The sequence below is a fragment of the Saimiri boliviensis genome, chromosome 14 (genome assembly GCF_048565385.1).
Source record: "Saimiri boliviensis isolate mSaiBol1 chromosome 14, mSaiBol1.pri, whole genome shotgun sequence".
Classification (NCBI taxonomy): Eukaryota; Metazoa; Chordata; class Mammalia; order Primates; family Cebidae; genus Saimiri; species Saimiri boliviensis.
The window spans coordinates 17,186,085-17,200,242 of NC_133462.1; the positions used below are offsets into that span (position 1 = coordinate 17,186,085).

The 14,158-nt window shown below is 50.3% G+C and overlaps 1 protein-coding gene across 4 annotated transcripts in view; it reads right to left on the minus strand.

Moving 5' to 3' along the window:
- The window catches only part of SUPT5H (SPT5 homolog, DSIF elongation factor subunit), a 30,573-nt gene that overhangs the window by 14,167 nt on the left and 2,248 nt on the right, over nucleotides 1–14,158 (minus strand). For 2 of the 4 annotated variants that reach the window (XM_003943139.3, XM_003943141.3), the window contains exons 3-11: nucleotides 9,215–9,380; nucleotides 7,133–7,198; nucleotides 6,560–6,571; nucleotides 5,978–6,047; nucleotides 5,806–5,874; nucleotides 5,642–5,707; nucleotides 5,302–5,332; nucleotides 4,935–5,003; nucleotides 283–534 (exon numbers count right to left, since the gene is read on the minus strand). In XM_003943139.3, the coding sequence (XP_003943188.1) occupies nucleotides 283–534; nucleotides 4,935–5,003; nucleotides 5,302–5,332; nucleotides 5,642–5,707; nucleotides 5,806–5,874; nucleotides 5,978–6,047; nucleotides 6,560–6,571; nucleotides 7,133–7,198; nucleotides 9,215–9,380 (801 nt within the window). The remainder of the gene's footprint in view (nucleotides 1–282; nucleotides 535–4,934; nucleotides 5,004–5,301; nucleotides 5,333–5,641; nucleotides 5,708–5,805; nucleotides 5,875–5,977; nucleotides 6,048–6,559; nucleotides 6,572–7,132; nucleotides 7,199–9,214; nucleotides 9,381–14,158) is intronic. The other 2 variants (XM_003943140.3, XM_010330974.3) reach the window with 1 other exon arrangement.

A 14,158-nucleotide genomic window follows, 5' to 3' on the forward strand; every position in this document is an offset into this window, starting at 1 on the left:
CTCACAGGCCGCTCCTGCTGCTCCTGCTGCCTACAACACTCTTCCCCAAGAGATCCACATGCCTCACAGCGTCTGCTCTTTCAGATCTTTACTCAACACGCCTGAGAATGTGCACAGAAGACGGCCATCTGTTTTCTGTGTGCTCACAAAACCCAGGCTCTGCTTCAGCTCATCTAAGTGGGGTTCTATTCTCTGCAGCAAAAAGAGGGTGGGAAGGACAAAAGGCAAAGGGAGAACAGAACGGTGAAACCCTGACTCCCATGCCGCCCCGCCCCCTGGCACCTGAGCAATGTCATCCTTGTAGATGCCCCGCTTGAGGCGGACCCAGGACTTTGGTTTCAGGTTGGCCACCTCTTTCACCACTTTGAGCACGTCTGTCATCTCCTTAATGGGCACCATCTGCTGGTTCCAGTAGCCAAGCCGCAGGTTGCCCACCCCCTCGATGGCCTGCTTCACATGGGTCTGCTTGTAGGCCTCTACGTAGATGTAGCCCTTCACATGCTCTGGTGCCACTACTGACTTGATCTGCAGGGGCTGCAGGTGAGCAGGTGGAAGGAGGAAACAGTGAGACATGACTGCTAACAGAAATGCCTGCCACTGATCAGCAGTCCCTCTGCTAGAATTCATCCCACAGAAACACACTGGCACAATGACATGGACACAGCATATTCCCTGCAGAATTATTTATTATAGCAAACAAACCAGACTGGAAATTTAAAATCCAAATATAGTAACTAGTTAATTTATGGCTTAACTGTGCCATGAAATACAATGTTGCTAACTGCATTGTATTAAAAAACAAAGAAACAAACAAAAAGATGAGATGAGGCTCCATGCGGTGGCTCATGCCTATAATCCCAGAACTTTGGGAGGCCAAGATGGGCAGATCATTTGAGCCCAGGAGCTGGAGACAACCCTGGGCAAAATGGTGAAACCCCATTTCTACAAAAAATTGCAAAAACTAGGCCAGACACAGTGGCTCACACCTGTAATCCCAGCACTTTAGGAGGCCAAGGTGGGTGGATCACGAGGTCAGGAGATCAAGACCATCCTGGCTTACATGGTGAAATCTTGTCTCTACTAAAACTACAAACACACACACACACACACACACACACACACACACACACACAATCTGGGCATGACAGCACGTGTCTATAGTCCCAGCTATTTGGGAGGCTGAGGCAGGAGAATTGCTTGGACCCAGGAGGGAGAGGCTGCAGTGAGCCAAGATTGCGCCACTGCACTCCAGCTTAGGCAACAGAGCAAGACTCCATTTCAAAAAACAAAAACAAAAATTTGCCGGCTATGACGGCACATGCCTGCAGTCCCACTATGCAGGAGGCTGAGGGAGGAGTCTGGGAGGTTGAGGCTGCAGTGAGCTGAGATCCCACCACTGCACTCCAACCTAGGCAACAGAGTAAAACCCTGTCTCAAAAAATTTAAAAAAAATGCCGGGCGCTGTGGCTCAAGCCTGTAATCCCAGCACTTTGGGAGGCCAAGGCGGGTGGATCACGATGTCAAGAGATCGAGACCATCCTGGTCAACATTGTGAAACCCCGTCTCTATTAAAAATACAAAAAATTAGCTGGGCATGGTGGCACGTGCCTGTAATCCCAGCTACTCAGGAGGCTGAGGCAGAATTGCCTGAACCCAGGAGGCGGAGGTTGCGGTGAGCCGAGATCGCGCCATTGCACTCCAGCCTGGGTAACAAGAGTGAAACTCCGTCTCAAAAAAAATAAAAATAAAAATAAAAATAAAAAAATAAAAAAATAAAATAAATAAAATTAGATTAACCTGCAGGTACTAATACAGAAAGATATCCAGTGTTCTGTTCAAAATCAACTAGAGCCAGGTGTGGTAGCTCCTGCCTGTAATCCCAGCACTTTGAGGCAGACGGATGATAGGTTGGAAGTTCCAGACCAGCCTGGCCAACATGGTAAAACCCTGTCTCTACTAAAAATACAAAAAATTAGCCGGTGTGCAGCACACACCTGTAGTCTCAACTACTCAGGAGGCTTAGGCAGGAGACCTGCTTGAACCTGGGAGGTAGAGGCTGCAGTGAGCTGAGACTGCACCACTGCACACCAGCCTGGGCAACAGAGCGAGACTCCATTTCAAAAAAAAAAAAAAAAAAGGCAACCAGAGCCTGGTACGGTGGCTCACGTTTATAATCCCAGTACTTTGGGAGGCTGAGATGGGCAGATCACTTGAGGTCAGAAGTTCAAGACCATCCTGACCAACACATAGAAACTCCATCTCTACTAAAAATACAAAATCAGCTGGGCATGGTGGCGTGCACCTGAAATCCCAGCTACTCAGGAGGCTGAGGCAAAAGAATCTCTTGAACCCAGGAGGCGGAAGCCGCAGTGAGCAGAGATCACGCTGTCATATTCCAGCCTGGGCAACAAGAGTGAAACTACTTCTCAAAAGCAAAGCAATTAAGGCCAGGCACCGTGGCTCACGCCTGTAATCCCAGCATTTTGGGAGACCAAGGTGGGCGGATCACCTGAGGTCAGAATTTCGAGACCAGCCTAACCAATATGGTAAAACCTCGTCTCTACTAAAAATACAAAAAACCAGGCCGGGCGCGGTGGCTCAAGCCTGTAATCCCAGCACTTTGGGAGGCCGAGGCGGGTGGATCACGAGGTCAAGAGATCGAGACCATCCTGGTCAACATGGTGAAACCCCGTCTCTACTAAAAATACAAAAAATCAGCTGGGCATGGTGGCGCGTGCCTGTAATCCCAGCTACTCAGGAGGCTGAGGCAGGAGAATTGCCTGAACCCAGGAGGCAGAGGTTGCAGTGAGCCGAGATCGCGCCATTGCACTCCAGCCTGGGTAACAAGAGCTAAACTCTGTCTCAAAAAAAAAAAAAAAAAAAAAAAAAAAAAATACAAAAAACCAGCTGGGTGTGGTGGTATGCGCCTGTAATCCCAGCTACTCAGTAGGCTGAGGCAGGAGAATCACTTAAACCCAGGAGGCAGAGGTTGCATGCAGTGAGACAAGATCGCGCCACTGCACTCCAGGCTGGGGAACAGAGCAAGACTCAGTCTCAAAATAAACAAGTAAATAAAAACAAAAATACAAAAATTAGCTGAGCATGGTGGCACATGCCCATAATCCCAGCTACCTGGGAGGCTGAGACAGAAGAATAGCTTGAACACAGGAAGTGGAGGTTGCAGTGAGTTCAGATTGCACCATTGTACTTCAGCTTGGGCAACAAAAGTGAAAGCCTGTCTCAAAAAAAAAAAAACTAGCCAGGCATGGTGGCATGTGCCTATAATCCCAGCTAACGACTCAGGAGGCTGAGGCTCAAGAATCACTTGAACCTGAGAGGCGAAGGTTGCAGTGAGCTAAAATCACACCACTGTACTCCAGTCTGGGTGATGGAGTAAGACGTGTGTGTGTGTGTGTGTGTGTGTGTGTGGTGTGTGTGTGTGTGTGTGTGTGTATGTGCATGTACACAAGCCCTGGCTAAGAGCTGGACATAAAGCCACCTAATTGTATATGTTGGGGGGGGGGGGAGTTTCACTTTGTCATCCAGGCTGGAGTGCAGTGGCACAATCTTGGCTCACTGCAACCTCTGCCTCCTTCAAGCAATTCTCCGGCCTCAGCCTCCTGAGTAGCTGGGACTATAGGCGTGTACTGCCACGCCCAGCTAACTTTTGTATTTTTAGTAAAGACGGGGTTTCACCATGTTGGCCAAACTGGTCTCCAACTCCTGACCTCAAGTGACCTACCCGCCTCAGCCTCCCAAAGAGCTAGGATAACAGGAGTAGGCCACTGCGTCGGCCAAAAGCCACGTATGATGCTGAGAGGCAAGGAAGGGGCCCAGAGAGGGGAAGTAGGTGTATCAGAGTCACACAGCTAAGTAGCAAGTGTAGGACTCAAACTGTCAATCTAAAGAAATTAGATGGGCCTGGGCCGGGCGCGGTGGCTCAAGCCTGTAATCCCAGCACTTTGGGAGGCTGAGGCGGGTGGATCACGAGGTCAAGAGATCAAGATCATCCTGGTCAACATGGTGAAACCCCGTCTCTACTAAAAATACAAAAAATCAGCTGGGCATGGTGGCGCATGGCTGTAATCCCAGCTACCCGGGAGGCTGAGGCAGGAGAATTGCCAGAACCCAGGAGGCGGAGGTTGCGGTGAGCTGAGATCACGCCACTGCACTCCAGCCTGGGTAACAAGAGCGAAACTCAGTCTCAAAAAAAAAAAAAACAGACAGACCTGGGCCAGGTATGGTGGCTCGCGCCTGTAATCTCGGCACTTTGGGAGGCCGAGGCGGGTCGATCTCCTGAGGTCAGGAGTTCAAGAGCAGCCTGGCCAATGTGGTTAAACCCTGTCTTAAATAATAAAAAAATAAAACATAAAGAAAGACCCGGGCCTTGGATGCAGCATTTGCTTCCTGGCATGTGGTAAAGAGGGTGACCCCAGACCAACAGTACTAGTTAACAAACAAACCCACTCTAACCAAGAAAAGGTAGAGGAAGCTAGCTGGCTAACTTCCAGAGGGCCAGAGGGGTGGCAGGACCCTGCCAGAAATGCAGAGAACAAAGAAAACATGTCTGTCAGGGCCCAGAGAGCCCTTCCATCTAGGCCAGGCGTCCCCAAACTGCGGCCCCCTGAGGCCATTTATCCGCCCCCTCTCCCCGCCGCCGCACTTCAGGAAGGGGCACCTCTTTCACTGGTGGTCAGTGAGAGGAGCACAGTATGTGGCGGCCCTCCAACAGTCTGAGGGACAGCGAACCGGCTCCCTGTGTAAAAAGTCTGGGAACGCCGATCTAGGCAGTGGTCTTGTTCTAGCTGAAGCAGCTCACTCAGCAGGCAGCTCTGCTCAGCACAGCGGCACCTGGTGCCCTCGAAGTTGACAACGTCCTTCCCTCTGGGTGTTGCCCATGTCTCCCCACCAAGCCGCCTCCCTACCCAACTTACCGTGTCTGTGAACTGGTAGGCAATGAACTTGCGCATCAAGGAAATGGCTGTGGCCCGTTCCTCCCCGATCTGGAAGATGAGAGGCAGATTTGAGAGAGGTGACAGAATGGAGGAAAGGACACAGGGAAGGGGCGGGGACAGCAGCAAGAAAGATAAAGTAGGACCAGGAGAGGAGAGAAAGGATGGACGGCCAGCAAGACGGAGGTGGGAGGCAGCCAGTCAGTAACAAGCAGCAGCTGATGGAAACAGAAGGACCAAGTGACTGGCAGGTCACAGAGACCCGAGACAGACAAATGGACAGTTCTCCCCAACAAACCAGCTCCCTTATTCTCCCACCTCCTCCAAGACCCAAAGTCAGAGCACATACCTTACATTTGACAGTCCACAGATTGGGATCCCTGGTCAGCAGAGGAAAAGGAAGCCCGTCAGTGAAGCTGAATCTTCAGCAACAAACAGGCAACCCCCCGGGGCCACCCTCTTCCTCTGTCTACACACCCAGGATCCCCCATATTCACTGGTTTCCCCACATTTCTACCCATGAGCAGGAGGAAAGAGCAAGTGCCACCTTGCCCTCCCTACCCCCGCCATCCACCACACTGTCTGTGTGACTCTGCCCTGACTTACTTCAGGGAGCCACCTGTTTGGGCACCATCAGCTCATACAAGATTCACACCCCAGCACCGCCCCCACCATCCCAACCTCCTTACTTGACTCCTGGGAGCAGCTGCTGCTGGGTGATGTCATCTGAGAGCTCATCAGATCCTCCATACACCCTGAAGGGAGGACAGCATACAGGAAGGAAGGAGTGAAGCTCAGACTCCCTCCCCTTCCCACTGCTCCCCACCCCCACCTGCCCCCGCCATGCCCTTACGTCTCTCCCACAGATGACTTGGCATATTTCTTCATGTAATACTCGCCCAGTTCTTCTTCTCGCTGGTCCCTGGGGGAAGCAAACAGGAATTCAAAGTTGAGAAGAGTGGGTGGGCTGTCCGCCCCCAAATCTCCCACAGGGCCAATCCCACCACGTGTCCTTCCTTGCGCACCTCCAGAGGTTTTGTAGGCGGCGAGCCCCTGAACGATCTTCATCCAGGACAACATTATCGATATTGGAGGCTAAAAAAAATTGACAGAGGTAGTGAGCAATGGCAGGTGGAGGGCAGGGGCCTGGAGAAAGTAGGGGCGTGCAGCTAAGAGGGCCAGGGTTTGGCCCTGGGTCAGGAAGATGACATCTCACAGAGAACATCCCAACCCCTCGTCCCCTACTCTGTCCTACTCAGCATCCTGCTTCTTGTCAAAAATACTGGGAATGGGGCCCAGCAGTTGGGGGGCTTCCAGCTGTTCCCATCTCACAGTCACTGTCCAGGTGCACTCTGGACTCCATCCCACCCCACCCATCACTACCACCCACAAATGCTTAGTCCTAGACAGACACATCCATGCTTTCCCAGGCCAACAACTGGGGCAGACCTGGCCCCAGAACTCCCTGACTCTGGACCCTACGTGGGTCAGAGCCCCCAGGGCCAGACCGGGGCTGGTGGGCAGGAGGTAAGGGCAGGTGCTGCAGGAAGGAGGAAATGTCAGGATATGGGAGGAAGGTCGGGGAATCACACTTTTCAGATTCTTACCTTCAATCTCTTCTACTTGGAGGAAGAGGAGGAGGTGGTGGTGGTGGTGGTGGTTGTGGTGGTGGTGGTGGTGGTGGTGGTGGGCGAGGGCAGACAAAGTATGAGCCAAATTATAGCAGCAAAATCAACCAATGGGTTGCGGGAAGGGAAGGGAGGGACACAGAAAGGTTGAAAATCAAAAGTAAAGGCCAGGCACCAGGTGGTTGGGGAGAAGCCGAAATGTATGAGGCGCACAGAACGGAAAATAACGGGGAAAGGGGGGCACTGGCCCAGGAAGTGGGGGGTATCTTGGGACAGAGTTCGCCCACCCTACAACCCCAGAAGGGATTCACTGGGCCCTGGGATCCCAGAGTCCTATCCCCACAGCATCCCCATCCCACAGCCCCACCCCCCACTCATGGGCCTAAAAGGAAAAAGCGGGGAGCTGGTCTCTCTGGGAAGGACAGAAAGAAGCGAGGTGAGGACGGTGGGGATTGGGGTGTACAGGGGATGGGGTGTGGGGGAAATGGGCTCTGAAGACCCTCTCAACCACCCCCTTTCCAGTAGTCTGGTGGAGGCAGGGCCCACACACACCTTTCTCTAGGATGTCCTCTGCTCCATCCTCCCACTGGTCCTCGTCCTCATACTCATCATCGACATCTGAAACGGAAAGGCCAAGTGGTAAGGGGCAAAGATGACCTCGTAACAGATACCAGGACACAAAGCATCTCCTCTGGGAGACAGGCACTACAAATCCCCAGTGCACAGAGCAGGGCACTAAGGCTCCGACAGGGAGGCACTCCGAGATGATACCACAGAGCTGTTGTGTGCAGCAGGGTCGGGGGCACCTGCAACTCCACCTAGCTCTGTAAATCATCCCCTCTCCTTACTCCACCCCCAAATCCCGTAAGAAAACTAAGATCAAAGTAAGCAAGAAGAAAAGTTCCCTTCCAACTATCAAAACATGATCACTACACAGTTTTTAAAAACATGGTTTGTGGTCAGTTCATTTTATGATTCTCGTACATTTATGACAGCTAACATTGAGAGCATACTAGGCACCCTGCCCTGTTCTGAGTACCTAACACAGATTCCTCATTCATCTTCCTGGCAACCCTGAGGGAGGCACTATTGCTGTATCTATTTTACAGCAAAGACTCTGAGACCCAGAGAGGTTAAGTAACTTGCCCAGAGACTCAGCTGGGATCTGAGAGGCAGTGTGGCTCCATGGTCCATGTACTTAACCTCTTCACTATGCTGCATGTACTGTTTTTTTGTTTTTGTTTTTGTTTTTGAGACAGAGTTTCGCTCTTATTACCCAGGCTGGAGTGCAATGGCGCGTCTCGGCTCACCGCAACCTCCGCCTCCTGGGTTCAGGCAATTCTCCTTCCTCAGCCTTCTGAGCAGCTGGGATTACAGGCACGTGCCACCATGCCCAGTTAATTTTTTGTATTTTTAGTAGAGACGGGGTTTCACAATGTTGACCAGGATGATCTCAATCTCCTGACCTCGTGATCCACCCGCCTCAGCCTCCCAAAGTGCTGGGATTACAGGCTTGAGCCACCACGCCCGGCCTTGCATGTACTGTTTTGCATATATCAAACATTACACTTAAATGTAATACATGCACATAATGAAAGACTCCAACGTCTATAGAGAACGTAAGCATCAAAAAAATTAAAAATTTTTAAAAAAAGAGAATGTAAGCATCAATTAAAGACTCCAACGTCTACAGAGAATGTAAGCATCAATTAAGTGCTCCTCCCTTTTCTAACCCCCAGTATCTGTCACCTTTCCCAGACAACTCCATGACTAGTTTCTTGCCTAGAGATGATCTGTGTACATACATGAAATGCATATAAGGCTGCACGTGGTGGCTTACACCTGTAATCTCAACACTACGGGAGGCTGAAGTGGGAAGATCACTTGAGCCAAGAGTTTGAAACCAGCCTGGGCAACATAGTGAGACCTCCTCTCTACAAAAAAATTTAAAATTAGTGTAGTAGGGTCTGGTGGTGCACACCTGTGATCCCAGCTACTCAGGAAGCTGAGGTAGGAGGATCACTTGAACCTGGGAGGTAGAGGCTGCAGTGAGCCATGACCGTGCCACTGCACTCCAGCCTGGGAAACAGAGTGAGATCCTACCTTAAAAAATAAAAGGGCCGGATGCAATGGCTCATGCCCGTTAATCCCAGCACTTTGGGAGGCTGAGGCGAGCGGATCACCTGAGGTCAGCAGTTTGAGACCAGCCAGGCAAACATGGTAAAACGCTGTCTTCACTAAAAATACAAAAATTAGTCAGCCCAGTGTGGTGGCTCACGCCTGTAATCTAAGCACTTTGGAGGCCAAGGTGGGCAGATCACCTGAGGTTGGGCGTTCAAGACCAGCCTGCCCAATATGGTGAAATCCCATCTTTAAAAAAAAAAAAAAAAAAAATTAGCTAGGTGCAGTGGTGTACACCTATAATCCCAGCTACTCAGGAGGCTGAGGCAGGAGAACTGCTTGAACCTGGGAGGCGGAGGTTGCAGTGAACCGAGATCTACTGCACTCCAGCCTGGGCAACAGAGCTAGACTCTGTCTCAAGAAAAAAAAAAAAAAGTAAGAAAAGAAATAGAACTAAAAGTGGAAGCTCAGCCTTCAGCCTCTGGTCTGCACTTGCCCAGCACCGTGACATACCAGCCTCATCCAGAATGAAGCCTCCGTGGCGGGGTTTCTTGGGGGGCCGGTCATCATCTTCCTCCTCCTCTTCCTCATCGTATTCCTCCTCCTCTTCCTCCTCCTCTTCCTCCTCAGGCTCTTCTTCCTTCTCACTGCCTGCTGCACTGCGCCGCTCTTCCTCTACCTACAGGGGTCAGGCAGGGTTGTGGCACCAGAATTCTACTATCCGAAAATCTCAATACCATGTTTCCCACCCCAAATCTGACCTCAGATCGGCCTGGCCAATCACAGTTCCCCTGGCTCTGCATATACCCCGGCCTCTCTGGTTACCATCCTATCTGAGCGGCAGCACTGCCATCTCCCCAGCTGCCCAATCAACCCTGGGAGTTGGCCTGGGCTTCTCCCTGCACTAGACCTCTTGCTCAACTTCCACCAAGTCTTTTTTTTAATTTTTATTTATTTATTTTCTTTATTTTATTTTATTTTTTTTTTTTTTGAGACGGAGTTTCGCTCTTGTTACCCAGGCTGGAGTGCAATGGCGCGATCTCGGCTCACCGCAACCTCCGCCTCCTGGGTTCAGGCAATTCTCCTGCCTCAGCCTCCCAGGTAGCTGGGATTACAGGCACGCGCCACCATGCCCAGCTAATTTTTTGTATTTTTAGTAGAGACGGGGTTTCACCATGTTGACCAGGATGGTCTCGATCTCTTGACCTCGTGATCCACTCGCCTCGGCCTCCCAAAGTCCTAGGATTACAGGCTTGAGCCACCGCGCCCGGCTATTTTCTTTCTTTCTTTCTTTCTTTATTTTTTTTGAGACGGAGTTTCGCTCTTATTACCCAGGCTGGAGTGCAATGGCGCGATCTCGGCTCACCGCAACCTCCGCCTCCTGGGTTCAGGCAATTCTCCTGCCTCAGCCTCCTGAGTAGCTGGGATTACACGCACGCACCACCATGCCCAGCTATTTTTTTTGTATTTTTAGTAGAGACGGGGTTTCACCATGTTGACCAGGATGGTCTCAATCTCTTGACCTTGTGATCCACCTGCCTCGGCCTCCCAAAGTGCTGGGATTACAGGCTTGAGCCACCGCGCCCGGCCTATTTTCTTTATTTTTGATAAGAACTCAGGATCATGAAATCCACTGGGTCTTTTAAGTATAATAGCTCAATGAAACTTGGTCCTTGGGCCTAATCTCTTTCCTTTTTTTTTCAGAAGTCCTACTTTGTCACCCAGGCTAGAGTGCCATGGCACAATCTCAGCTCACTGCAACTTCTACCTCTTGGGTTCAAGCAATTCTCCTGCCTCAGCCTCTTGATTAGCTGGGATTACAGACGCGCGCCACCACAACTGGCTAATTTTTGTATTTTTTTAGTGGAGATGGGGTTTCACCATGTTGATCGGGCTGGTCTCAAACTCCTGATCTCATGTGATCCACCCGCCTTGGTCTCTCAAAGTGCTAGGATTACAGGTGTGAGGCACAGTACCCAGCCCATCTCTTTCCATTCAATAAATCCCCAAGGCCATCTCGTTCTCTCCCTTGGCAGTGGAGGACATTTCTGTGACAGTGACTCCCATCTCTGTTTCTAGTCCACACTGCTCACCAAGATTACTGGCCACCCCTGTTGCTAATTCTGCCACCATTCTGTATTCCCTACTATCCCAGCAGCATCTGGCACCCCAACCACGCCTTCCCTGTAGAAATGCTCCTCCCTTGGCTTCTGCCAGATCATACTCTCCTGGTTTTTTCAGCACTCCTCTTTAAGCTCCCCTTACTCTGTTCACCCCTTCAAGGCTGACATCACTTACCAGGACTCAGTGCACGCCACTTGGCTTCTCCCTCCATGCACTCTCTCCCTAGCCATTTTACCTTCCATGACTTCAGTTCCTGTCTCTGTAGGCGACACCCTCATCTGTCTCTAGTCCCCCACTTTTTTCCAGAAATCAAGACAGCCATGCACCAGCAGTATCCTGGATGCCTCCCCATGATGTCCTCTGAGCCCTTTCATACCCACTGTGTCCCAAACTGACCTCAGTGTCTTCCCTAGATCTGTGCTGGCCTCCTCCAATTACCAACAGGCACCAAACTCTCGTCCTTTCTGCCTGAGAACATCATTTCTGCAAGCCATCCTTTCCCCAGCCCCATATATCAGAGCCTAGGCCCCGAAACTACCCTCTCACACCTGGATCCTTACCCCAGCCTCCTCCCTATTCTCCTGGCCTCTAATCCCTCTTTCCATACCAGCAACAACATTAATGGATCCACACCAAACTTCAATCTTTAACTCACTGACCTCACAACTTCTTCCATGTCATTACTACAATCCATTTACCTAATACAGGTTGAGCATTCCTAATCCAAAAGTCTGAAATCTGGCTAGGCACAGTGGCTCACTTCTGTAATCACAACACTATGGGAGTCCGAAGCGCGAGGATCACCTGAGGTCAGGAGTTCAAGACCAGCCTAGCCAACATGGTGAAACCCCGTCCATACTTAAAATACAAAAGCAGGCCGGGCGCGATGGCTCAAGCCTGTAATCCCAGCACTTTGGGAGGCCGAGGCGGGTGGATCACGAGGTCAAGAGATCGAGACCATCCCAGTCAACATAGTGAAACCCCGTCTCTACTAAAAATACAAAAAATTAGCTGGGCATGGTGGCACGTGCCTGTAATCCCAGCTACTCAGGAGGCTGAGGCAGGAGAATTGCCTGAACCCAGGAGGCGGAGGTTGCGGTGAGCGAAGATCGCGCCATTGCACTCCAGCCTGGGAAACAAGAGTGAAACTCTGTCTCAAAAAAAAAAAATACAAAAGCTACCTCAGCATGGTGGTGGGCACCTGTAATCCCAGGTACCCAGGAGGCTGAGGCAAGAGAACTGCTTTAACCTGGGAGGCAAAGGTTGCACTGAGCTGAGACTGCACCACTGCACTCCAGCCTGCCCAATGGAGCAAGATGCTGTCTCAAAAAAAAAAAAAAAAAAAAAAAAAAAAAATCTGAAATCTGAAAGCTTTCAAAATCTGAAACTTTTTCAGCACAGACATGATGCTAAAAGGTCATGCTGAGGCTGGGCACAGTGGCTCATGCCTATAATCCCAGCACTTTGGGAGGCCGAGGAGGACAGATCATGAGATCAGGAGTTCAAGACCAGCCTGGCCAACATAGTAAAACCCCATATCCACTAAAAATACAAAAAAAAATTAGCTGGAGGTGGTGGCAGGTGCCTGTAGTCCCAGCTACTTTGGAGACTGAGTTAGAATTGCCTGAACCTGGGAGGTGGAGGTTGTAGTGAGCTGAGATCGCGCCACTGCACTCCAGCCTGGGTGACACAGCAAGACTCTGTCTCAAATTTAAAAAAAAAAAAAAAAAAAAAAGTCATGCTCAAAGTAAATGTTCATTGGAAGATTAGGGAATGCTCCAACACAAATATTACCAAAAAAAAAAAAAATTTCGAGCACTTCTGGTCCCAAGCATTTTGGATAATATTCAATATGTATCTTCTTCAAATCCATTCATATTTTCACTTTAAAGAGAAACATTTCTATGTTTGGCATGTCTCAAAATTTAAAACTTTTTGAAGGTTTGTTTGTCATAAACACAAGGTAACCATAAAGATAAAAGCAAAACAATGTTATTAAGACTCAGCAAGGTACTGTTGCCTGCTGTAGACTCTCAGCCTAAGGCCTGTTCTCACGTTCAAGACACAGTAGCACTAAAATGAAACTTTCTCATGACCCAGTCAAGACAAGACAAGAAAAGAAATTATTTTCACTAAATGATTAAATGTAGTTTAAGGTCTTGTCCTCATTCTACCTAAAAGCACCTCTCATCATCCCCAACCTAGAATATATGCTACAGTCTTGCAAAACTGTGATCTAAAACATGAACCTGACCATTTGGTCCCCTGCCCAGCTCCTCAGCCAGCCCGGACTAGAAGCACATGCTCTGCCCACTGTCTTTTTCCGTTTCCCACCCCTCAGGACTGCCTCCCACAAACAGTAGGTCTCAGCTGCACTGAACTACTTGGACCATGCTTTCTCAGTGCTGCTCATCCATGCTGGTTCTCTGCATAAAGGTCCCCTCTGGGCCGGGCACTGTGGCTCATGCCTGTAATCCCAGCACTTTGGGAGGCCGGGGAGGGTGGACTGCCTGAGGTCAGGAATTCAAGACCAGCCTGGTCAACATAGAGAAACCCCATCTCTACTAAAAATAAAAATACAAAAAATCAGCTGGGCATGGTGGCAGGCGCCTGTAATCCCAGGTACTCGGGAGGCTGAGGCAGGCTTAAACCTAGGAGGCAGAAGTTGCAGAGAGCCAACATGGCACCACTGCACTCGGGCCTGGATAACATAGCGAGACTTCAACTCAAAACACACACACACGCGCGCACACACAGAGTAGCTCGTTATTTGCCATCACTACTTGTCTAGCCACAGAACCCTGTCCTTCAAGGACCGTATCACCATTTGGCTGTCTGAAAAGACCATCTAGTCCTATTGCTGGCTGTGGAGACAGGCTTCACGTTGTCCTCCTGCCTCACCTGGTAACTGAAGAGGAGCCAGCAGGGGGGCCAAGTATGGTGTAGTGTTAGGGAAATGAGACTAGTACAGTGCAAACCAGAATGTCCCAGACAGGAAATGGAACTGGGGATCTTGGTCTCATTACCACCAGACTTTAACCACCAAGCAGCTGTCTCCAAGCCATGAGTCAGAGACCAAGAACCCAGGGCTGCAGCTTGAAGGAAAGGCACTCCCTGTCACTCTCCCACTCATCCCTCCCCCACTACAGCAACCCGATTTCTCCAACTCTTCACTGGAAGCCTGGAAACCAGGCACTCCCCCAAGGGCACCACAAAGACTGGCAATCAAATGTCCACAGAGCATAAGCAGGCAACATAAATGAGTGGGACAAATCACCCAAAACACACGGCACTCTCCGTCTACTGAACGTTTTCCAGAACACAGCCATGTGC